Here is a 25,555-nt window from a genome sequence, read left to right on the forward strand (position 1 = left end):
TTCCATAGTGGTTGTGCCAACTTACATTCCCACCAACAATGTAGGACGGTTCCCTTTTCTCCATACCCTTCGCAGCATTTTTTATTTGTAGACCTATTAATAATGGGCATTCTGACCGGTGTGAGGTGGCATCTCATTGTAGTTTTTTTTTTGTTTTTTGTTTTTTGTTTTTTCCTTTTAGCGCCACACCCACAGCATATGGAAGTTCCCAGGCTAAGGAGCTACAGCTGCCGGCCTACGCCACAGCCACAGCGACTCAAGATTTGAGCCTCGTCTGCAACCTACACCACAGGTCACAGCAACGCTGGAACCTTAACCCACTTAGCAAGGCCAGGGAGCCAATCGGCATCCTCATGGATACTAGTCAGGTTCGTTACCACTGAGCCACAATGGAAACTCCCCTCATTGTAGCTTTGATTTACATTTCTCTAGTAATTAGTGATGTTGAGCATTTTTTTCGTGTGCCTCCTAGCCATTGTATGTCTTCTTTGGAAAAATGTCCATTTAGGTCTTCTGCCCATTTTTCAATTGGGTTGTTTGTTTTTTTGTTGTTGAGTTGTGTGAGTTCTTTGTATATTTTGGAGATTAAGCGCTTGTCAGGTACATCTTTTGCAACTATTTTCTCCCATTCTGTAAGTCGTCTTTTCATTTTTTTTTTTTTTTATAGTTTCCTTTGGTGTGCAAAAGCTTGTAAGTTGGATTAGGTCCCATTTGTTTGTTTTTATTTTTATTTCTCTTGCCTTTGGAGACCTAAGAAAACATTTGTACAGTTTATGTTAGAGAATGTTTTGCATATGTTTTGCTTATGTTCTCTTCTAAGAGTTATATGCTGTCTTGTTTTATGTTTAAGTCTTTGAGCCAATTTGAGTTTATTTTTGTACGTGATGTGAGGGTGTGTTCTAGTTTCATTAATTTACATGCAGCTGTCCATTTTTGCCAGCACCGCTTGTTAAAGAGACCGTCCTTTTTTCCATTTTATATTCTTGCCTCCTTTGTTGAAGATTAATTGACTGTAGGTGTCTGGTTTTGTTTATTTCTGGGCTCTCTGTTCTGTTCCATTGATTCGTATGTCTGTTTTTGTACCAGTCCCACACTGTCTTGATTACTGTAGCTTTGTAATACTATCTGAAGTCTGGGAGAGTTATGCCTCCTGCTCTGTTCCCCCCACCCAGCCCCGCTCAGCATTGTTTTGGCAATTCTGGGTCTTTTATGGTTCCATATAAATTTTGGGGGATTATTCTAGTTCCGTAAAAAAATGTCATGGGTAATTTGATAGGGGTTGCATTAAGTCTGTAGATTGCTTTGGGTAATATGACCATTTTAACAATATTAGTTCTTCTAATCCAGGAGCATGAGATATCTTTCCATTTCTTTGAATCCTCTTTACTTTCCTTAATTAATATTTTATAGTTCTCAGCATATAAGTCTTTCACCTCCTTGGTCAGGTTTATTCCTAGGTATTTAGTTGGGGGGGGGTTCTTTTTTTTAGGGCTGTACTTGTGGCATATGGAGATTCCCAGGCTAGGGGTCCATTTGGAGCTATAGCTGCTGGCCTCCACCACAGCCACAGCAACATCAGATCCCAGCCACATCTGTGACTGACAGGGGGATGTGATTTTAAAAGGTATTATTTTTTATATTGCTTTTCTAATATTTCATTGCTAGTATACAGAAATACAACTGATTTCTGAATGTTAATCTTGTATCCTGCTACTTTGCTGAATTAATTGATCAGTTCAAATAGTTTTTGTGGAGTTCCCGTCGTGGCGCAGTGGTTAACGAATCCGACTAGGAACCATGAGGTTGCGGGTTCGGTCCCTGCCCTTGCTCAGTGGGTTAACGATCCGGCGTTGCCTTGAGCTGTGGTGTAGGTTGCAGACGTGGCTCGGATCCAGCGTTGCTGTGGCTCTGGCGTAGGCCAGTGGCTACAGCTCCGATTCAACCCCTAGCCTGGGAACCTCCATATGCCACGGGAGCGGCCCAAGAAATAGCAACAACAACAACAACAAACAACAACAATAACAAAAAAAAAAAATAGTTTTTGTGTGGAGTCCTTAGGGTTTTCTATTAATAGTATCATATCATATGCATACAGTTTTACCTCTTCTCTTCCAATTTGGATACCTTTTTTTTTTTTTTTTTTACTTTGTTTGCCTGATTGCTGTGGCTAGGACATGTTGAATAAAAGTGGTGAGAATGGGCATCCTTGTGTTGTCCCAGATTTTAGTGGGAAAGCTTTCATTGGCTTACTAGATTTTTTAAGAAGCTTCAACTATGTATTTTTTACAAGAAACACTTTATATTCAAAGACATAGAATTATGGGAAAGGTACATCTTGCAAAAAAATATGCATAAAAGAGCCAGAGTAGCTATGCTAATATCAGACAAAATATACTTTAAAACAAAAATTGTACTAGAGACAAAGTAAGACATTTTATAATGAAATAGTCAATTCATCAGGAAGATATGTATACCTAACATATGATCCTTAAAATACATAAAGCAAAAAGTAACTGAATTAAAGGGGAAAATAGGTAACTTAGCAATATTAGTTGAAAATTCAATATCTCATTCCCAAGAATGGGTAGAACAACTATACCAGAAATCACCAAAGATAACATGAGTTGAATAACACTATCAATCAACTTGAACTGACACTTATATAACACTCTACCTTATCAGCAGAATGCATATTCTTCTTAAACACACATGGAACATCCATAGACCCTGTGGTAAGCCAGAGGTTAGTAAAAAGGTTTCTGAAAGAACCACATAGTAACTGTTTTAGGCTTGTTGCGTATACAGTCTCCGTCATAGCTACTCAACTTTGCTGTTTTAACTAAAAGCAGCTATAAACAACAATATAATGAATGGGCATGAGTGTCCCACTAAACTTTACTTACAGAAACAACCAAGCATGAATAGTTTACCAATGCCTGAGCTAGGTCATAAAATAAGTCTCAATAAATTTAAAAAGATTGAGGCGTTCCCATCGTGGGGCAGCTGAAACGAATCTGACTAGGAACCGTGAGGTTGCGGGTTTGATCCCTGGCCTCACTCAGTGAGTTAAGGATCTGGCATTACCGTGAGCTATGGTGTAGGTCACAGATGTGGCTCGGATCTTGCGTTGCTGCAGCTGTGGTGTAAGCCAGCAGCTGTAGCTCTGATTAGACCTCTAGCCTGGGAACGTCCATATGCAGCAGGTATGACCCTAAAAAGCAACACAAACAAAAATTAAAAAGATTGAAATCTAACAAAATATGTGCTCTGACCATGATGAAATTAAATTGAAGTTATCAAAAGGAGGAAATTTGGGAACCCCACAAATATTTGCAAATGAACATTACATTTCTAAGTAGCCCATATGTTAAGAAAACACAAGGAAAGTTAGAAAACATCTTGAGCTGGGTGAAAATGAAAACACAACAAATCAAAAATAATGGGATGACTGACTGCCCAAAGCAATGAAGGTTCAGTGCAATCCCTATCAAAATTCTGATCATCTTTTTGCAGAAATGGAAAAGCAGTCCTCAGATTCTTATGGCACTTCACAGGGCCCTGACTAGCCCAAATAATTTTGAAAAAATAGAACAGAATTAGAGAATTACACTCTTCCCAACTTCAGAAGTTACTACAAAAGAACAGTAATCAAAATACTGTAGTACTGGAGTTCCCTTCTGTGCAGCAGGTTAAGTATCTGGCATTGTCACAGCAGCAGCTCAGTCAATGCTGTGGTGCAGGTTTAGTCCCTGGCCCAGCGACTTCCACATGCCATGGGCGTGGCAAGGAAAAAAAACAAAACAAAACAGCTCAGTATCATACTGACACAAAGACAGACATATAAACCAATGGGATAGATTTGAGAATCCAGAAATAAATCCCAGACATCTAGAACCAATTGATTTTTGACAGGAATGTGAAGACCATTAATGTGGAAAAAATAGGGAGTTCCCGTCGTGGTGCAGTGGTTAACGAATCCGACTAGGAACCATGAGGTTGCGGGTTCGGTCCCTGCCCTTGCTCAGTGGGTTAACGATCCGGCGTTGCCGTGAGCTGTGGTGTAGGTTGCAGACGCGGCTCGGATCCTGCGTTGCTGTGGCTCTGGCGTAGGCTGGTGGCTACAGCTCCGATTCAACCCCTAGCCTGGGAACCTCCATATGCCGCGGGAGCGGCCCAAGAAATAGCAAAAAGACAAAAAAAAAAAAAAAATGTGGAAAAAATAGTCTGACAAATGATACTGAAACAACTGTATATTCACATGCAAAAAAAATAAAGTTGGACCCCCTTCCTCATAGCCTATATAAAAATTAGGACCAATGACATAAATAGAAGGGCTAAAACTAGAAAGCTTTTAAAAGAAAACTTAGAGGTAAATATCATGACCTTGGATTTGGCAATGGATTCTTAGATATGACATCAAAAGCATGAGCCACAAAAGAAAAAAAAGCAAAAAAAGATAGACTTCAGAATTAAAATTTTTGGGGCATTAAAGGACATTATCAAGAAAGTGAAAAGACAAACTGCAAAATGGGAGAAGATATTTGTAAATCATATATCTAATAAGGGCTTAGTATCCAGAGTACATGAAGAATTCTTGCAACTTAACAAGAAGAAAATAGCCCAGTTTAAAAATGGGCAAAGGATTTACAAGGAGATCCCGCTGAATAGCATTGAGAACTATGTCTAGATACTCATGTTGCAACAGAAGAAATGGTGGGGGAAAAACTGTAATTGTAATGTATACATGTAAGGATAACCTGACCCCCTTGCTGTACAGTGGGAAAATAAAATTAAAAAAAAAAAAAAAAAAAAAAAATGGGCAAAGGATTTAAATAGCTAATTCTCCAAAGAAGATATACAAATGAAATAAGCATATGAAAATATGTTCAACATCATTAGTCATTAGGGAAATGCAAGCCAAAACCATAATGAAGTACCACTTCTCAAGGATGGGTATTTTGAAAATAGCATAGAAAACAATAAGTGTTAGAATAAGAAGAAATATGAATCTTAATACATTGCTGGTAGGAATGTAAAATGGTGCAGACACTGTAGAAAACATTTTGGTGGCTCAAGAAATTAAACATAGATTCAGAATATGGCCCAGCAATTCCATTCCTAGGAAGATACCCAAAAGAATTGAAAACAGGTACTCAAACCAGACCTTGTACACAAATGTTCATAATGGCACTATTCACAATAGCCAAAAGATAGAAAGAACCCAAATGTTTATCAGTGAATAAATGAATAAAGAAAATGTGGTATTCTAGAAAAAGAGAGAAAGAGATCTCAAAACAAATGAAACCTTTGACAAAACAAAAAGACAGCCTACTAAATGAGAGAAAATATTAGCAAATGACATGACCAATAAGGGGCTAATACCCAAAATACATTAACAACTCAATACATCAACATCAAAAACATAAACAACCCATTTAAAACAACCCTATTAAAAATAGGCAGAAGACCGGAATAGACATTTTTCCAAAAACATGCAAATGGCCGATAGGCACATGAAAAGATCGTTAATCATCAGAAGAATGCAAATTAAAACCACAATGAAATATCACCTTACACCTATCAGAGTAACTATCATTAAAAGAGCACAAATCAGTGTTGGCGAGGATGTGGAGAAGAGGGAACCCTTGTACACTGTTGGTGGGGATGTAAATTGGTGCAGCCACTATGGAAAATAGTATGGAGATTTTTCCAAAAACTAAAAATAGAACTACCATATGACCTAGCAGTTTCATTCCTGGGTCTTTATCCAAAAAAAAAAAAAATGCACTATCTCAGAAAAATGCATGTACCCCAGTGTTCATAGCAGCATTATATACAATTGCCAAGATATGGAAGCAACCTAAGTGTCCATCAATGGATGAATGGATAAAAAAGACACCATGGAATACTGTTCAGCCATAAGAAAAGATTTTACCTTTTGCAATAACATGCATGCACTTGGAGAGTATTATGCTAAGTGAAATAAGTCAGACAAAGACAATTACTGTATGTTATCACTTATATGTAGAATCTAAAAAGTACAACAAACTAGTGAATATAACAAAAAAAGAAACAGACAGATATAGAGAACAGATGAGCGGTTACCAGTGGTTGGGGGAGGGGTGCAGAGAGGGAAGAGGGGAAGACAAGATAGGGGTAGAGGATAAGAGGTACACTATTGTGTATAAAATAAGCTACAAGGGTATAGTATACAGCACAGGGAATATAGCCAGTATCCTATCATAACCATAAATTGAGTATAACCTTTAGAAATTGTGAATCACAGTGTTATATACCTGTAACTTATGTAAGATTGTACATCAACTACAGTTCAATTAAAAAAAAAAAACAGCAGATTTCCCTGTGGCTCAGTGAGTTAAGGATCTGGCATTGTCATTGCAGCAGTTCAGATCCCTGTTATGGTGCAAATCTGATCCCTGACACAGGAACTTCCACATGCCACAGGCACAGCCAAAAACAAAAAAAAAAAAAAAACAAACAAAAAACAAAACAAACAAACAAAAAAACCCAAGTAAACCAGATCAATAGATAAAGAAGATGTGGTATAGGAGTTCCCATTGTGGCTCAGTGGGTTAAGGACCCAACATTGTCTCTGTAAGAATATGGGTTCAATCCCTGACCTTGCTCAGTGGGTTAAGGATCCAACGTTGCCCTGGCTGTGGCGTAAGCCTCAGTTGCAGCTCTTATGCAACCCCTAGCCTGGAACTTCCATATGCTACAGGTGTGAGTGTAAAAAGATTTTAAAAAGAAGAAGAAGATGATGTGGTGTATATATGATGAAATATGACTCAGTCATCAAAAGGAAGGAAATTTTATCATTTGCAACAACATGGTGGACTTGGAGGGTATGATGCTAAATGAAATAAGTCAGTCAGAAAAAGACAAATACTGTATGTTATCACTTATTTGTGGAATCTAAAAAAAATTAATGAATATAACAAAATAGAAACAGACTCACAGATATAGAGAACAAACTAATAGGGAGAGGGGAAGGGCAAGAGGCATGATATGAGTAGAGGCTTAAGAGGTACAAACTGGAGTTCCCATCGTGGCTCAGTAGTTAACAAATCCTACTAGGAACCATGAGATTGCAGGATCAATCCCTGGCCTCGCTCAGTGGGTTAAGGATCCGGCATTGCCGTGAGCTGTGGTGTAGGTCGCAGACACGGCTCGAATCCCATGTTGCTGTGGCTGTGGTATAGGCCAGTGGCTATGGCTCTGATTCTACCTCTAGCCTGGGAACCTCCATATGCCGCAGGAGTGGCCTAAGAAATGGCAAAAAGACAAAAAAAAAAAAAAAGGTACAAACTATTATGTATAAAATAAAGCTACAAAGATATAGCTATATAGCTATAGTACAACACAGGGAATACAGCCAATATTTTATAATAACTATAAATGGTATATAACCTTTAGAAATTGTGAATCTCTATGTTATACACCGGAAACTTACATAATATTGTACATCAGTTGTACCTTATTTTTAAAAATTGTGGTATGTTCATATAATAAGCCATAAAATAAGTACTGATATGAGGAATTCCCTGGCCTAGCACTTAAGGATTGGGCATTGTCACTTCTGTGGCCCTGGTTGCTGCTGTGATGTGGGTTTGATCCCTGACCCAGGACTTTCCACATGCCATGGGCGCAGCCAAAAAAATTTTTATATAAATAAATCAATAAAAATGTTGTGGATGCCCCCTTTTTTAAAACTACTGATAAATGCTACAACATGAATATGAAACTCAGAAACATTATGCCAAGTGAAAGAAGACAGATACAAAATGTCATATACTGTATGATTCCATGTTTATGAAATATGCAGTATCTGTAAATCCACAGAAACAAAAAGTAGTTTGGCAGTTGCCAGAACTGGGAAGGAGGAAGGTACAGGGAGTAATTGCTTCATGGGTACAGAATTTTATTAAACTTAGAGTGTGAACTGTTTTGTACTTAGTTAAAGGTGGTTGTTGCACAACATTGCGAAGACACTGAATGCAGCTGAATTACTTACTTTAATATGATTTATGTTATGTGAATTTCACTTCAAATTTTTCAAAGATATGCAGGGTATATGCGCTTAAGAAGTTGTGATAGACCAAAATTTATAAAGTTATATTCAAAAGTATCACTTTTGTAATAACCATTTGCTACTTAACTTTTTTTTTGGCCACACTTGCAGCATATGGAAGTTCCTAGGCTAGGGATCAAACCCACACCACAGCAGTAACCAGAACTGCTGCAGTGACAATGCCAGATCCTTAACCCAGTGTGCCACAAGAAAACTCTGCTACTTGACATTTTATAAATTTGTTTTTTAATAAATTATTTTTATTACATCATTGCTCAAAAAATTAGATCATTGATGATTACAAAAAAATTAATGGCAGAGTTCCACGGTGGCTCAGCAGGTTAAGGATCCAGCATTGCCACTGCAGTGGCCCCAATCGCTGCTGTGGTGCGTGTCCAATTCTGGCTCAGGAACTTCCACATGTTGTAGGCTCGGCCAAAAAAAAATTAATGGGCATAATTAAAGCAAGAGTTATAGGGACATTTATAGCTATAAATGCTTATATTAGACAAGAGTAAATAATTCAAATCAATAACCTAAGCTTCCACTTGAGAAACTAGAAAAATAAGAGCAAACTAAACCCAAAGCAAGTAGAGGCTGGATAGAATAAAAATTAGAGTAGAAATTAATGAAATACAAAACAGGAAAACCATAGAGGAAAATCAGTGAAATCAAAAGTTGGTTCTTTTTGTCTGTTTGTTTAATTTTATTTTATTGGAGTATAGTTGATTTATGATATTATCTTAGTTTCATGTACAGTAAGGTGAATCAGTCACACATATGAATATACCCTTTCTTTTTTCCCATATAGGTTATTACAAATTATTGAGTAGATTTTCCTTTGCTATATTAATCATCTATTAATCATCTATTTTATACAGTGGTTCTGTTTTTTGTTTTTTTTTCTCTTCTAGAGCTACACCCACTTCCTATGGAGGTTCCCAGGCTAGGGGATAATTGGAGCTGTAGCCGCTGGCCTACACCACAGCCACAGTAATGCCAGATCCAAGCCGCATCTGCGACCTACACCACAGCTCACGGCAACGCCAGATCCTTAACCCACTGAGCAAGGCCAACCTCATGGTTCCTAGTCGGATTCGTTAACCACTGAGCCATGACGGGAACTCCTATACAGTAGTTCTTACTAATCATCTATTTTATACAGTAGTGTGTATGTGTTATTCCTACCCTCCCACTTCTTCCCTCCCCCCAGTTGTTTCACCTGTGGAAACCATAAGATTTGTTTCAAAATCTGTGAGTTTGTTTCTGTTTTTTAAATAAGTTCTTTTGTATCATTTTTATTAGATTCCACACATAAGTGATATCATATGACATTTGTCTGACTTCACTTAGTATGATAATTTCTAGTTTTGTCCATGTTGCTGCAAATGGCATTATTTCATTTTTTTATGGCTGAATAATAATCCATTGTATATATGTACTACATCTTCTTTATCTGTTCCTCTGTTGATGAACATTTTGGTTACTTCCATGTCTTGGCTATTGTAAATAGTGCTGCAGTGAACATTGAGATGCATGCATCTTTTCTAATTAGAGTTTTCTCTGGCTATATCCCCAGGAGTGAAAAGAGTAACAGAATTGAGAAGCCTTTAGCTAGACCAGGAGTTGGCAATTTTTTTTCTACAAATGGCCAGACAGTAAATGTTTGAAGCTTTGAGGGCCATATATTGTCTCTATCATATATTCTTGTTTGTTTGCTTTTTCATACACCATTTTAAAATGTACAAACCATTCCTAGCTTGTGGGCCATATGAAAATAGGCTGTGGGTCATAGTTTACTAACCCCTGAGCTATTAACTACTTTATGCCAACAAATCAGTATCTCTTCTGACTATTGCTTCAGAAATCCTCCACAAAATATTAACAGACTGATTCTTAAAACATATGAAAATGATTGTGACCAAGTAAGATTTACACCAGGAATGCAGTTAATTTAACATCAGAAAACCAATTAACATAATAGACCGATATGAGTAATAATTCTTAACAAACAAGGAATAGAAGAAGCTTATACATAAAGCATACATAAAAACATAGCTTGTAAATCAACTATAATTTAAAAATTTTTTAATTTAAAAAAACATAAAAAAACTTATAGCTAACATCGTAATTAATGATGAGAGCCTAAACGGTTTCCCTCTAAGTTTGGGAACAAGGCAAGGATATCTGCATTCATTTCTTTTCAACATTGCATTGGAAGTTCCAGCCAAGACGGTCAGGAAAGAAAAATAAAATGCATTCAGATTAGAAACGAAGATGTGGAGAGAGTTCCTGTCGTGGCGCAGTGGAAATGAATCCGACTAGAAACTATGAGGTTGCAGGTTCAATCCCTGGCCTCAATCAGTAGGTTAAGGATCTGGCGTTGCTGTGAGCTATGGTGTAGGTCGAAGACGCGGCTCGGATCTGGCTTTGCTGTGGCTTTGGCATAGGCTGGGAGCTATAGCTCCGGCATAGGCTGGCAGCTATAGCTCCAGTTGGACCCCTGGCCTGGGAATCTCCATATGCCACAGGTGTGGCCCTAAAAGGACAGAAAGACAAAAAAAAAGAAGCAAAGACATGGAGTTCCCATTGTGGATCAAGTAAAGAAGCCGAGATAGTGTCAGTGAGTCAGTGAGTATGTGGGTTCAATCCCTGGCCTCACTCAGTGGGTTAAGGATCCAGCGTTGCCATGAGCTGTGGTGTAGATCACAAATGTGGCTCAGATCCTGCATTGCTGTGGCTGTGGTGTGGGCTGGCAGCTGTAGCTCCAATTCAAGACTCCTAGCCTGGGACCCCCACCCCTGTACGCCACAAGCGCAGCCCTAAAAAGGCAAAAGGAAAAAATAGACATAGATCAGTGAAACAAAATCCAGAGCCCAGAAATAAATTTTTGGTCAGTAGATTTTCTTTTAAGCTATGCAAAATGATGAACCTCTCCTCTTCTCTAAACACATTTTTCCTATTCCCTTCTTTACTGCAGACCTGGCACACAGTGCTTTGTTGAATTAGACTAAAGTGCACAGTAGTGTGCTTAATGTAAAGTGACCAACAACCTCTTCCAGTAGATGATGCTAATCAGGGGGAGAGATAAACTTTTGTCTTGCACCATATGTATAGGTTACCTCAAAATAGATCATAGAGCTAAAGATTACATAGCTCAAATTATAAAGCTCTTAAAACATATAAGTAAATCTTTATGACCTTGAGTTAGTCAAGAATTTCTTAGTTACAGCAACAAAAGTATAAGCAATAAATAAAAAATTGAGAAGATGAACTTCATCAAAATTAAAAACTTCAAAAGATACCATTAAAGTAAAAAGACAAACCTAAAATGGAGCAAAAAGATTTGCAAGTTATACAGCTGATAAAGCATCTATATCCAGAATATATAAAGAGGTTTTACAACTCAATAATAAGAAAACAAATAACCCGAGTTTAAAATTGGACCAGGAAAAAAAAAAACATAATTCTAAACCTTGGAGTTCCCATTGTGGCTCAGCAGTAGCAAACCTGACTAGTATCCATGAGGATGCGGTTTTGATCTCTGGCCCCACTCAGTGAGTTAAGGATCCAGTGTTGCCATGAGCTGCAGTGTAGGTCACAAACAAGGCTCAGCTCTGGCATTGCTGTGGCTATGGTGTAGGCTGGCAGCTGCAGCTCTGATCCAACCTTAACCTGGGAACTTCCATATGCCTTGAGTGCAGCCCTAAAAAGAAGAAAAAAAAAAAATTGGGCCAAAGATTTAAATAGGTATTTCCCCAAAGATGATATATGAGTAGCCAATATGCACATGAAAATGTGTACAGTATCACCAGTCATTAATGAAATGCAAATCAAAAATCACAGTGAGATACCACTTCACACTCACTAGGATGGCTGAAATCAAAAAAAGACAAGAAGTTTGGGAGTTTCCACTGGGATGCAGTGAGTTAAGAATCCTATTGCAGCATCTCAGGTTGCTGTAGAGGTACAGGTTCAATTCCTGGCCCAGCCCAGTGGGTTAAAGAATCTGGCATTGCCACAGCTGTAGTATAGGCCAAAGCTGTGGTTTAGATTCAGTCTCTGGCCTAGGAACGTCCATATGCTGCAGGTGTGGCCATTTAAAAAAGAAAAAAAAAAAAAAAAAACAACAGTCTGGCAGTTCCTCAAAAGGTTAAGCATTAAGTTACCATATGACCCAGCAACTTCACTCCTAGTTATATACCCAAGAGAAATGAAGATATATATCCACACACAAAAAATTACACATGAATTATTCTTAATAGCCCAAAAGTGGGAACAATGCAAACGTCTGTCAACTGGTAAATGAATAAAGAAAAATAATTTATCCATAAAGTGAAAAACTATTTGTCAGTATAAGGACACAGGGGGAGTTCTCTTGTGGCGCAGCAGGTTAAGGATCTGGCGTTGTTACCAAAGTGGTTGCTGCTGTGGCACAACTTTGATTCCTGGCCCAGGAATTTCCATTTGTCACAGGTGTGGCCAAAAAAGGGTGGGGGGGCGACAGAATGTTAATATAGGCTATAATATCGATGAGCTTTGAAGATTGAAGACATTGTGCTAAATCAAAGAGCCATACACAACAGACCATACATTGCGATTCCACTTACATAAACTGTCCGAGAAAGGCAAATCTTTGGAGACAAAGTGGATTTGTAGTTGCCTCGGGCTGAGGGTTGGAATAGGGAATGACAGCTAATGGGTACAGTTTCCTTGTGGAGATGATGTTAATGATCTGGAATAGGATTATGGTTGATGATTGCACAACTCTAAATTTACTGAAAATCATTGAATTACATTCAAAATAAGGAAATTTAAAGTGAATTTTCTGGTACATAAATTATATCTCAAAAAAAGCTAATAAAAACAAAAAGGAGAGCAGGAAGGTGTTAGAAACTGAAACTTCTAGATTATTGCAAGAAGGCTTCTGCAGAGCCTCAAGGAAATGGCATTTGGGATAATATTATAAGGGACAGAAATGTGTTTCTTGAGAGAAGATTTCATTTGAACATGTACATATTGAGTAAGTTTATATTGTTATTTAATCCTTCATTTAGTATATCCTGAGCACATCCTAGATGCTGGGCATGCCATAATCATCAGAACATCAGATCCCGTTATCATGAAGTTTCCAGTATAATTAAGATAAAAACACTTAATAAAATCATAATTAGAAATTTAATTACAACCTTTGATAATAAGGAAAAGATTTGATTTTATAAATCTTTTTTTTTAATAGAACTAAGGGTAAAACTTTTTAAAACAAGTTGGTCATTAGAAAGTTCTCAAATTTGTTAACTTGTCCAGTTCTAACTGTACGTTTCCAAAGTTTGCTTTTAAAAACCCAGAGTGTATCCCTCTAGATACACATAATTTTGAAAGTGTTATTAAGCTCCCGAACCTAAGTTAAAGCAGGCCACAACAGCCTATTTTTTACTATAGGTAGGCTTTGAAAGAGGATCTGTGGAGTTCCCTTTGTGGCTCAGCAGTAATGAACTAGACTAGTACCAAAGAGTATGTGGGTTCAATCCCTGGCCTCACTCAGTGGGTTAAGGATCCAGCATTGCCTTGAGCTGTGGTGTAGGTCATAGACGAGGCTGGGATCTGGCATTGCTGTGGCTGTGGCATAGGCCGGCAGCTACAGTTCTGATTCAGCCCCTAGCCTGGGAACCTCCATACGCGACAGATGCAGCCCTGAAAAAAAAAACAAAAAATGGGGGGGGGGGGGAACCTTGCATGTTTTCTTAAGTCAGTCTCCCAAGGTAATAGAAATAAAAGCAAAAATAAACAAGACCTAATCAAACTTACAAGCTTTTGCACAGCAAAAGAAACTATCAACAAAATGAAAAGACAACCTATAGAATGGGAGAAAGTATTTGCAAATGATGCAACCGAAAAGGGCTTAAATTCCAAAATATACAAACAGCTCAGACAACTCAATAACAAAAAAAAAAAAACAAAAAACAAAACAAAAAAAAAAAAAAAACCCAGTCAAGAAATGAGCAGAAGAGCTAAATAGGCTTTTCTCCAAAGAAGATGTACAGATGGCCAATAGGCACATGAAAAGATATTCTACATCACTAATTATAGAGGAATGCACATCAAAACGACAGTGACGGATCACCTCACACCAGTCAGAATCACCACCTTAACGGTGCAAATAGGAGTTCCCGTCGTGGCACAGTGGTTGTCGAATCCGACTACGAACCATGAGGTTGCGGGTTCGATCCCTGCCCTTGCTCAGTGGGTTAAGGATCTGGCGTTGCCTCGAACTGTGGTGTGGGTTGCAGACGAGGCTCGGATCCCCAGTTGCTGTGGCTCTGGCGTAGGCCAGCGGCTACAGCTCCAATTAGACCCCTAGCCTGGGAACCTCCATATGCCAAGGGAGTGGCTCAAGAAAAGGCAAAAAGGCAAAAAAAAAAAAAAAAGTATGCAAATAGTTCCCATGGTGTGGCCCTAAAAAGACAAAAGACCAAAAAAAGAGACTGATAAGTTTTAATTACTAAATGCTTGTGGTACTTCAATTTTTTAAATGATTTTTACTTGACATTTTAACTTCGTGTTAGTATGTCTTTTAATATTTTCTACTATCAAACATCTTAATCTGTTACAGATTAATGTGAAATGCAGTCCATTATTGAATTACATAGTATTGGCAATATATATTGATTTTTTTTTTTTTTTTTTTTTTTTTAGTCTTTTTAGGGCCGCACCTGCAGGGGTCCAATTGGAGCTGTTGCTGCCAGCCTACTCCAGAGCCACAGCAACACCTGATCCGAGCCATGTCTGCAACCTACACCACAGCTCACCGCAACACCGGACCCTTAACCCACTGAGCGAACCTGGGGATCGAACCTCATGGTTGCTAGTCGGATTCATTTCTGCTGCGCCAAGACGGGAAATCCAATATATATTGATTTTAAACAAACAAAAAAAAAATAAAAATATTTACCACACAGTCCCACTCCTGGGCATATACGTGGAGAAAACTCTAATTCGAAAAGATACATGCAGGAGCTCCTGTTGTGGCTCAGTGGGTTAAGAACCTGACACAGTGTCTGTGAGGATGCTGGTTCCATTCCTGGCCTTCCTCCCTGTGTTTCAGCAAGCTGTAGGATAGGTCACAGATGCAGCTCAAATCACAGTGTTACTGTGGCTGTGGTGTAGGCTACAACTACAGCTCTTTTTCCACCCCTAGCCCTGGAACTTCCATATGCTGCAGGTGAAGCTGTAAAAAGAAAAAAAGAAGAGGTACATGCACCCAAGTGTTCATAGTACTGTTTACAATAGCCAAGACATGAAAGCAACCTAAATGTCCATTGACAAATGAATGGATAAAGAAGATGTGGTATATAATACACAATGTAATAATACTCAGCCATAGAAAAAGAATGAAATAATGCCATTTGCAGCAACATTGGATGGACCTAGAAATTCTCATACTAAATGAAGTAAGTCAGAAAGAGAAAGATGGTGAGTTCCTGTTGTGGCACAGTGGAAGCGAATCCCACTAGGAACCAGGAGGTTGTGGGTTCAATCCTTGGCCTCACTCAGCGGTTAAGGATCTGGCATTGCCGTGAGCTGTGGGGTAGGTCACAGACCCGGCTCGGATCTGGCATTGCTGTGGCTGTGGCCAGCAGCTGTAGCCTGGGAGGCTCATGTGCCAGGTGCAGCCCTTAAAAAAAGCAAAAAAAAAAAAAAAAAAAAAAAAAAAAAAAAAAAAAGCAAAAAAGAAATACCAAATGATATCACTTATATGTGGAATCTAAAATATGATACAAAAGAACTTATTTACAAAACAGAAACAGATTTACAGACATAGAAAACAAACTTATGCTTAACAAAGGGGAATGGGAATGGGGAGTTTTGCATTAGCAGATACAAGCTGCTATATATAAAATAGATAAAGGGGCTATATTCAGGGAACACAAGGAACTACTGTCATAAGCCATAATGAAAAAGAATATGAAAAAGAGTGTATCTGTGTGTGTGCTTGTATAAAACTGAATCATTTTGCTGTATACCAGAGACTAACAACATTGTATATCAACTATAATTTTTAAATAATAAAAATTTTTAAAGGGCCTTGCAGAAGATAGAAATGGAAATGGGAAAAAAAGAATTTTCTCCTTTTTTCTAGGAAAATTCCAAACCTAAGCAGAATTCTGAAGTGAGCATGTTATATGAGACCTCTCCCCTCCTCTGAACACACTTTTCTTGCTCCTTTCTTTATTACAGACCTGGCACACAGTGCCTTGTTGAATTAGACTGAAGTGCACAGTGATATGCTTAATGTAATGTGACCAACAACCTCTTTTAAGCAGGAAAGGAGATGACACTGCCCTGTTAGACCTCTTCTTGATGTGTTCTGTGTGGACTCCTTCCCTCCTAGAATAAATACATCAGCTTAAAATATGGAGAGGATTGCAGATGTGTCACTGTCCAGAATTCCCAAGTTCATTGGTGATACTACCCTGTACAAAGACCCCTTCTGGATAGCATTCTCACACTACCAGATCACTCCCAGCTGGCCTATATTGATGGTTACCTTTGGCCCGGATAGGTTTCCAGTTTCTGTCTCTAGTGGCCAGGTTGGCAGGACGCTTGACACAAAGCTTGGCAGTGTGTGCAGAGAAGCTCTCTGAGGAAGGAGGAGTTGGTTTGGTTAGAATCCTCTGTAGAGACTTGATCTTTGCTAGGACTTCTTTTGCATTATTTACTACTTTTATTTAATATCATTCCTCTCCCCTACTCCCCCCACCAAAGTGTACACACACATATGCGCACACACACACACACACTTATACACACACATATTAGAGCCTTAGTATTTTGTCCTAACTCAGAGTTTTCAAACACTAAAATGGTCTCCTTTTATCCTTCCAGGAATCCTTGAAGTTGATAGGATAGACATTGTCCCATTTAAAAGATGAGAAAATTGAAGCATAGATGGACCAAGTACTGACTAGCTAGTGACATCCTGGGAATAACGTCTAGAGTTGCTGACTACAAACCTGTCCCTTTTTCCACTATACAAGTTTCCATCTGTTTGCCTGTTTCTTCTCTATTAGCCCACCTAGCATATACCTTTAATCTCCTATTTCCTAAGATGAGAATTATTTTTACCAAGCCCAGTTTGTCTGGTGAAGGGTATAACTAAGGAATTGAAGGATAAGAATTCCCTTGTGGTGCAGTGGGTTAAGGATCCAGTGTTGTCCCTGCTGTGGCTCGGGTTGCTGCTATGGTTCAGGTTCCATCCCTGGCCCGGGAATTTCCACATGCTGCTGGCGTGGCCAAATTTTGTATGTATATTTGAAGGATAGTCATCTGAGTCTTGACTCTTGCAGGAGTCATCAAATGAAGCCCTGTCAGCAGTGTAGAAGAGTTAAGTTTTGTGCAGCTGTATTTCCTTATAGCTCTACGGTATATGTGCTAGATATGTTTAGTAAAGTACTCCTTAAGTCCTTCCTTCTCTTTCAAGAAGATCTAAATGTAAGAAAAAGGAAATTATATATTTGAATAAAAGCACCTGCAGAAAGTGGCTAAATGTTCAAAACTAAATATTGTCTGTTATTTTTGTTTGAAAGTTCTCAGAGAGGAGTTTCCATGGGATGAAGTAGTTCTTTTCAAGTGTTGCTTCCTGAAATAAGTTATTAGAAGTTGGAAATTAAAGTAATGATAACACTGAGGTTTCCGATACAGCCAGTCAGTATCTCAATGTTGTCTACATAAATATGCTCTTCTGGGAACCAACAAGGACACCAAAGATCTACAAACACATTTTTAATGTACCTTGTATAAATAAAAGCAGAAGCATTTTGTTTGGTGGGGTTTTATTTAGTTCTGTTTTTATTTTGGCAGTCATCATGGATAATTCAATTACCATTATGTGGTCTTCATAATCAAGCCTGGCAGTTGCTCTTTATTTTGTAATGAATCAAAATGACAAAATCCTAGCATGAAGGTGTGATGAGCCACTTTATAGCTCATCACCTAAAAAAAGGGACAGACTCCATTCATGGTATTTTAACTATGTAGTGATCAGTATTACCAAACTTATCGACAGAAATAGGCCCTTTTTTAGTATTTTCTAATTGTAAAGATTATAGAGCTTATAGGCTGAGGGCACTGGCTTTGGAGTTGGAGAGGCCTTGACTTTCATACATACTTGGTCAGTTATGGCTATGTGACCAAAACTCTAAGCTTTGGTTCCCTTATATATAAAATGGAGATGTTATGATACCTACCTATAGAAGTTTTATGTGAAAATTAAAATAAAGCCAGTAAAATGCTTAGAACAGAGCCTGATTTAATAAAGGGTTTTGTGGGGGTTTTGGCCACACCCATGTGGAAGGTCAGGAGCCAGGAATCAAACCTGAGCCACAGAAGCAACCCAAGCTGCTGCAGTGACAGTGCCAAATCCTTAACCCACTGTGCCACAAGAGAACTCCAAGGGGGGGGGGGTGTTAAAAAGAAGAAAATCAAAATGACTAGTAAATCACAAGCCACTATTAACATTTTGATATGTTGGCTTTCAGGCTTTCTTCTGCTGCAATCATGTACACACACGCACACACACCTACCTATATATACAAATATGTCTGTATCCTACCTTTTTTTCAACCTTTTTCAAAATTGGGGTCTTCTTTTATATACAATTTATATCCTGATTAATTTTCCCACATATCTTTGTTAAATTTTAAATTATTGAAAACAGGAGTTCCCGTCGTGGCGCAGTGGTTAACGAATCCGACTAGGAACCATGAGGTTGCGGGTTCGATCCCTGCCCTTGCTCAGTGGGTCAAGGTTCTGGCGTTGCCGTGAGCTGTGGTGTAGGTCGCAGACGCGGCTCAGATCCTGTGTTGCTGTGGCTCTGGCGTAGGCTGGCAGCTACAGCTCTGATTCGACCCCTAGCCCGGGAACCTCCATATGCCGCAGGAGTGGCCTAAGAAATGGCAAAAAGACAAAAAAAAAAAAAAAATTATTGAAAACAGGTTTTAATGACCTAATAATGTTAACATATGACTCTATATAATTATTTAATCAATTTATCTCCTTGTGAGATATCTAAGTTATTTCAAGTATTTTATCACTATAAATATTACTGCTTTAAAGGTTAAAGAGTTTTTACAGTCTCTACACTTGTTCCTTTTTCTTCCTTTGTACTTTTTTTTTTTTTTTTTTTTTTTTTTTGGTCTTTTTAGGGCCACACTTGCAGCATATGGAAATTCCCAGGCTAGGGGTCACATCAGAGTGTGCAGTCGGTGGCCATAGCCACAGCCAAGCAACTCAGGATCAGAGCCATGTCTGTGACCTACACCACAGCTCACAACACCAGATCCTTAACCCACTGAGCAGGGCCAGGGATCGAACCCGCATCCTCATGGATATTAATTGGGTTTGTTACCGCTGAGCCACAGCAGGAACTTCTCCTTTGCACTTCTTTGAGGTTTAACTTTTCGTGTATTTATTGATTACTGGCATTATTTCAGTGAAATACCTCTCTCTGAATATCTTTTTTTTTTTTTTTTGTCTTTTGTCTTTTTTTTTGTTGTTGTTGTTGTTGCTATTTCTTGGGCCGCTCCCGCGGCATGTGGAGGTTCCCAGGCTAGGGGTTGAATCGGAGCTGTAGCCACCGGCCTACGCCAGAGCCACAGCAACGCGGGATCCGAGCCGCGTCTGCAACCTACACCACAGCTCAAGGCAACGCCGGATCATTAACCCACTGAGCAAGGGCAGGGACCGAACCCGCAACCTCATGGTTCCTAGTCGGATTCGTTAACCACTGCGCCACGATGGGAACTCCTCTCTGAATATCTTTTTGTAAAACTTTTTAGGTAGGATCTCAAGCATCTGGAATAGTGCCACGTACCTAGTAAGTACTCATTAAATATTTGTGCTGTAATTAATTAATGGCAAGGATATTAACCCTCTATCAAATTTGATTCAAATGGGGTTAAGCCTTAAGAAAATAAATTGCCTCTATACGTGTATGGAGATAATGCTATATTGGTTCTTAGTCTTTATAATCTAATTTTTTCCCATTCTTTTCTTTCCCCACAGTTCATCCATGAGCTCAGATTTCCCACATTACAACTTCAGGATGCCTAATATTGGATTCCAGAATCTACCACTCAACATATATATTGTGGTTTTTGGCACTGCTATATTTGTCTTCATCCTTAGTTTACTCTTCTGTTGCTACTTGATTAGGTAATCAATTTTTATTCTATGTTGCTTTTATTTTATGTTGTCAATATTAAAAATCAGTAGTAAGTCAGCTTTCTAACCTTAGGTTAAAAATTTTTGTACATATGCTAATTAGAAAATTTTCTAAAATTAAGGTGGCTTAACATTTTAACCTTCTGCGAGTTACTATTTGGTAAAACACCTTTATTGATTCCTCAGTCTTATCTGCTGATGAGGTATTTTACACTATGGGGAAGATTATCTTCATTTATTTTTCTAACATATTAACACCTCGCCCAGAGACATTTGTCATTGTCCCCAAGATTTAATCTACTTTCTCAGAAATTTCAGAATTGCTTTTAAGAAGGGTGTTAGCTAAAGGAATAAGGAAACAATGTCCAAAACAAGATCCAAGCCTTTAAAAATATTCTCATGGGAGTTCCCTGGTGGCTCAGCAGCTTAAGGATCTGACATTGTTACTTCTGTGGCATGGGTTCGATCCCTGGCCCAGGAACTTCTGCATGCCATGGGCATGGCCCAAAAAAAAACTATTCTTGTGGGATATCAGATCTTAAGTTCCCATTTGTTGTTGAACTGGTTAGTTGTACAGGTGATTGATTATCTGCGTAAAACACTATTCCACAAGCTCAGGAGCACGTACAAACAAGTGACAAAGAAGGAGAAATGGGAGTTCCCGTCGTGGCGCAGTGGTTAACGAATCCGACTAGGAACCATGAGGTTGCGGGTTCGGTCCCTGTCCTTGCTCAGTGGGTTAACGATCCGGCGTTGCCGTGAGCTGTGGTGTAGGTTGCAGACGCGGCTCGGATCCCGCGTTGCTGTGGCTCTGGCGTAGGCTAGTGGCTACAGCTCCGATTCGACCCCTAGCCTGGGAACCTCCATATGCCGCTGGAGTGGCCCAAAGAAATAGCAAAAAGACAAAAAAAAAAAAAAAAAAAAAAAAGGAGAAATGGATTTGGCCAGTAAAGATTCACAGTTGACTGACTCATAATTGTTTAAGCAAGCATTTTTTCTCTTTTTAAGTTTTTAAATAGGGCCTAATTTTCAAACCCAAAATTTAATAAGACAATAAAAATGTTTATGCTGTATTCAAAGAGCTTTATGGAATAAAAGAGAAGAGGATTTTATTAAATAATTATACATCTGAAAGTTTTTAGTATTTGCACAGTATTATAAATACCATCATCAAATATCTTTCAGCAATAATTAATTGTTGCCATTCTTCATGGAAAGTGAATCTTTTATGAAGTTCTCAAAAATGTGATTACCCTTATGTAAATGAATGAAATTAGAACACACCTTTACACCATACACAAAAATAAATTCAAAGTGACTTAAAGGAGTTCCTGTTGTAGTTCAGCGGGTTAAGAACCCAACATAGTGTCCATGAGGACTCAGGTTCGATCCCTGGCCTCGCTTAGTGGGTTAAGGATCCAGCATTGCTACAAGCTGTGGCATAGGTCACCAGTGTGGCTCAGATCCACCGTTGCCATGGCTGTGGCATAGATCTGCAGCTGCAGCTCCAATTCGACCCCTAGCCTGGGAACTTCCACATGCCACAGGTGTGGCCATAAAAAGAAAAAAAAAAAATGGCTTAAAGACTTAAAGATAAGACATGACACCATAAATACTCCTAGAAGAGAACGTAAGCAAAACATTCTTTACATAAATTGTACAAATGTTTTCTTAGGTCATTCTCTCAAGGCATTAGAAATAAAACAGGGTGTTCCCATTGTATCACATTGGAAATGAATCGACTAATATCCATGAGGATGCAGGTTCCATCCGTGGCCTTGCTCATTGGGTGGGGGCTCCAGCATTGCCATGAGCTATGGTACAGATCACAGATGGGGTTCAGATCCCACATTGCTGTGGCTGTGGTGTAGGCCAGCAGCCATAGCTCTGATTCGACCCTTAGCCTGGAAACTTCCATATGCTGCAAGTGCAGCCCTAAAGAGCAAAAAAAAGAAAAAAAGAAAAAAAATAAACAAATGGAGCCTAATCAAAGCATTTGTACACCAAAGGAAACCATAAAAAAGAAAAGACAACCTACAGAATGGGAGAAAATATTTGCAGATGCAACCTACAAGAGTTTAATCTCCAAAATATACAAATAACTCATACAACTCAACAATAAAAAAATAACCCAATCAAGAAATGTGCAGAAGATGTAAATAGACATTTCTCCAAAGAAATAAGGATGGGCAGTAGGCACATGAAAAGACATTCAACATCACTAATTATTAGAGAAATGAAAATCAAAACTACAATGAGGTATCCCTTCACACCCATCAGAACGGCCATCATTAGTAAGTCTACAAATAAATGCTGGAGAGGATGTAGAGAATAGGAAACCCTCCTACACTGTTGGTGAGTCTGTAAGTTGGTACAACCACTACAGAAAACAGTATGGAGTTTCCTCAGAATTACCATATGATCCAGAATCCCTTTCCTGGGTGTATGTCCAGACAAAACTTTCATTCAGAAAGATACATGCACCCGTATGTTCATAGCAGCACTATTAACAATAGCCAAGACGTGGAAACAACCTAAATGCCTGTCGACAGATGAATGAATTAAGAAGTGGTACTGGGAATTCCTGTTGTGGCTCAGTGGATTACAAACCTGACTAGTATCCAGGAGGATGCGGGTTTGATCCCTGTCCTCCCTCAGTGGGTTAAGAATCCAGCATTGCCATGAGCTATGGTATATATAGGTCGCAGATGCAGCTCAGATCTGGCATTGCTGCAGCTGTGGTGTAGGCTGGCAGCTGCATCTCTGATTTGACCTGGAATCTTCCATATGCTGTGGGTATGGCCCTAAAAAAATTTAAAATAGGAGTTCCTGTCGTGGCGCAGTGGTTAACGAATCCGACTAGGAACCATGAGGTTGCGGGTTCGGTCCCTGCCCCTGCTCAGTGGGTTAACGATCCGGCATTGCCGTGAGCTGTGGTGTAGGTTGCAGACGCGGCTCGGATCCCACGTTGCTGTGGCTCTGGCGTAGGCTAGTGGCTACAGCTCCGATTCAACCCCTAGCCTGGGAACCTCCATATGCCGCGGGAGTGGACCAAGAAATAGCAAAAAGACAAAAAAAAAAAAAATTAAATGGAATAAAATAAAAAGAATATATAATATGTACAACTGAGTTACTTTGCCATTCAGCAGAAATTAGCACAACATTGTAAATCAACTATACTCTAAATTTTTTAAATGCCATTGCCCTTTAATAAAATGATAAATGTTATGTAAAATATTCAGCATTTTTTTAAATTAGGAAATTAGCCATGACATAAATAGGATCTTATAGCTTTAAAATCTATCCCTTTTTTTCAGACCTACTAAATTTTTTGTTAATTCGTCTCCAAATAGTGGCTTAACTCAGAAATTTGTAAATATAATGAAGTTCCCTGGTGATGCAGCAAATTAAATATCCAACATTGTTACTGCTGTGGCTCAGGTTCGACCCCTGGCCCAGAAAGTTCCACATGCTGTGGGTGCAGCCCCGCCAAAAAAAATTGTGACTTTAATATTTGAAACCAAGTTTTTTTAAGTAGACAAAAATAATATAAAAATAGAACAAAATATAAAAAAGAAGAGGTTCATTAAGGAAGCATTATTGTATATAAAGTATACTTTTTATTTTATTTTATTTTGCTTTTTAAGGATGCACCTGTGGCATATGGAACTTCCAAGGCTAGGGGTTGAATTGGAGCTGCAGCTACAGCAATACCAGATCCAAGCCACATCTGCGACCTATACCGCAACTTACAGCAACTCTAGATCCTTGACCCACTGAATGAAGCCAGGAATTGAACCCACATCCTCATGGATACTAGTCAGGTTTTTAACCCACTGAGCCACAATGGGAAATCCTAAAGTAGTGTTAAATGCATAGTTTTTTAGTATAGTTTTTACTATGTCCAAGAATTAATTAAGCCTTTAACTTTTTTGTTTTAAGAAAATCGCTAGTATACCACTTGTGATCATGGGTAAAATTTTTTGAGAAATAAGTTGTGAAACAACGTTTTACCTCATTATATTCCAAAAAAAATCAAGCAAATAAGTAAATAAATAAAGGAAAATGATAGCACTCTTCATGCATTATCATTGTACACATTTTATCTATTTTGTATCTTTTTTCATTGTTGAGCTAACAAAGCAACTAAGTGTGGATCTTCTACACTAAAATAAAATTATCTTGTTTAATCAGAGAAGCCAGTCATGTCCAAACATTTCTAAATTTCATTTAAAAGTCATTGGCGGAGTTCCCGTCATGGCGCAGTGGTTAACGAATCCGACTAGGAACCATGAGGTTGCGGGTTCGGTCCCTGGCCTTGCTCAGTGGGGCTTAAGGATCTGGCGTTGCTGTGGCTGTGGCGTAGGCCAGCAGCTGTAGCTCCAATTGGACCCCTAGCTTGGGAATCTCCATATGCCACAGGTGTGGCCCTAAAAGCCAAAATATATATATATATATATGTGTGTGTATATGTGTATATATATCTCAACTACTAGCATGCTATAGTAAAATATGGAAAATTCTAAGTATTGACAGAGATATGGAGAAATAGGAACCCTAAAACATTGCTGGTGGGAATGTAAAATGGCACAGCCACTGTGGAAAAGACTTTAGCATTTTCTTGAGAGTTAAGCATAGAATTATCATATGACCCATAAATTTCAAGATAAATAGCCCAAGACAAATAAATAGATATGTCCACACAGAAATTTGTACAGAATGTTTATAACATTCATAATAGCCAAAAAAGTGCAAACAACCTAAATGCTTATCAGAAGATAAATGGGTAATCAAATTGTGGCATATACATATTCAGCCATAAAAAGGAGTGAAGTACTGATACATGCTACAAGTTGAAAAACATGCTAGGAGTTCTCTTGTGGCGCAGCCGGTTAAGGATCCAGTGTTGTCACTGCAGCAGCTAGGGTGGCTGCTGTGGCACAGGTTTGATCCTGGCCCAGGAACTTCTATAGGCCGTAGGCACAGCAAAAAAAAAAAAGTATGTGTGTGTATATATATATATATATATATATATATATACACACACACACACACACATGCACACATGCTAAATGAAAAGCCAGACACGGAAGGACCACATAGTGTATGATTTACTTTATATAATATATCCATAATAAGACAAATCCATAGAGACAGAAAGCAGATTAGAGATTACCAGGGAAGGGGGGAATGGGAAGCAACTATATTTTTTGATGAAAAAGTTTTAAAACTAGCTAGAAC

At 38.6% G+C, this 25,555-nt stretch overlaps 1 protein-coding gene across 3 annotated transcripts in view; it reads left to right on the forward strand.

Annotated features, from left to right (window-relative positions):
- RNF24 (ring finger protein 24) overlaps nucleotides 1-25,555 on the forward strand; it is a 93,860-nt gene that overhangs the window by 39,467 nt on the left and 28,838 nt on the right. For 2 of the 3 annotated variants that reach the window (XM_085003465.1, XM_021078063.2), the window contains exon 2: nucleotides 20,156-20,305. In XM_085003465.1, the coding sequence (XP_084859591.1) occupies nucleotides 20,163-20,305 (143 nt within the window). In that variant the 5' untranslated portion in view covers nucleotides 20,156-20,162. Of the gene's footprint in view, nucleotides 1-19,934; nucleotides 19,968-20,155; nucleotides 20,306-25,555 lie in introns of those variants that run through there. The other variant, XM_003134311.7, reaches the window with a different exon arrangement.

The sequence above is a fragment of the Sus scrofa genome, chromosome 17 (genome assembly GCF_054392235.1).
Source record: "Sus scrofa isolate SSC_HxYL_T2T_F1_AM1 chromosome 17, Sscrofa_HxYL_maternal_Yorkshire_Landrace_v2.0, whole genome shotgun sequence".
In the NCBI taxonomy this organism is placed as follows: Eukaryota; Metazoa; Chordata; class Mammalia; order Artiodactyla; family Suidae; genus Sus; species Sus scrofa.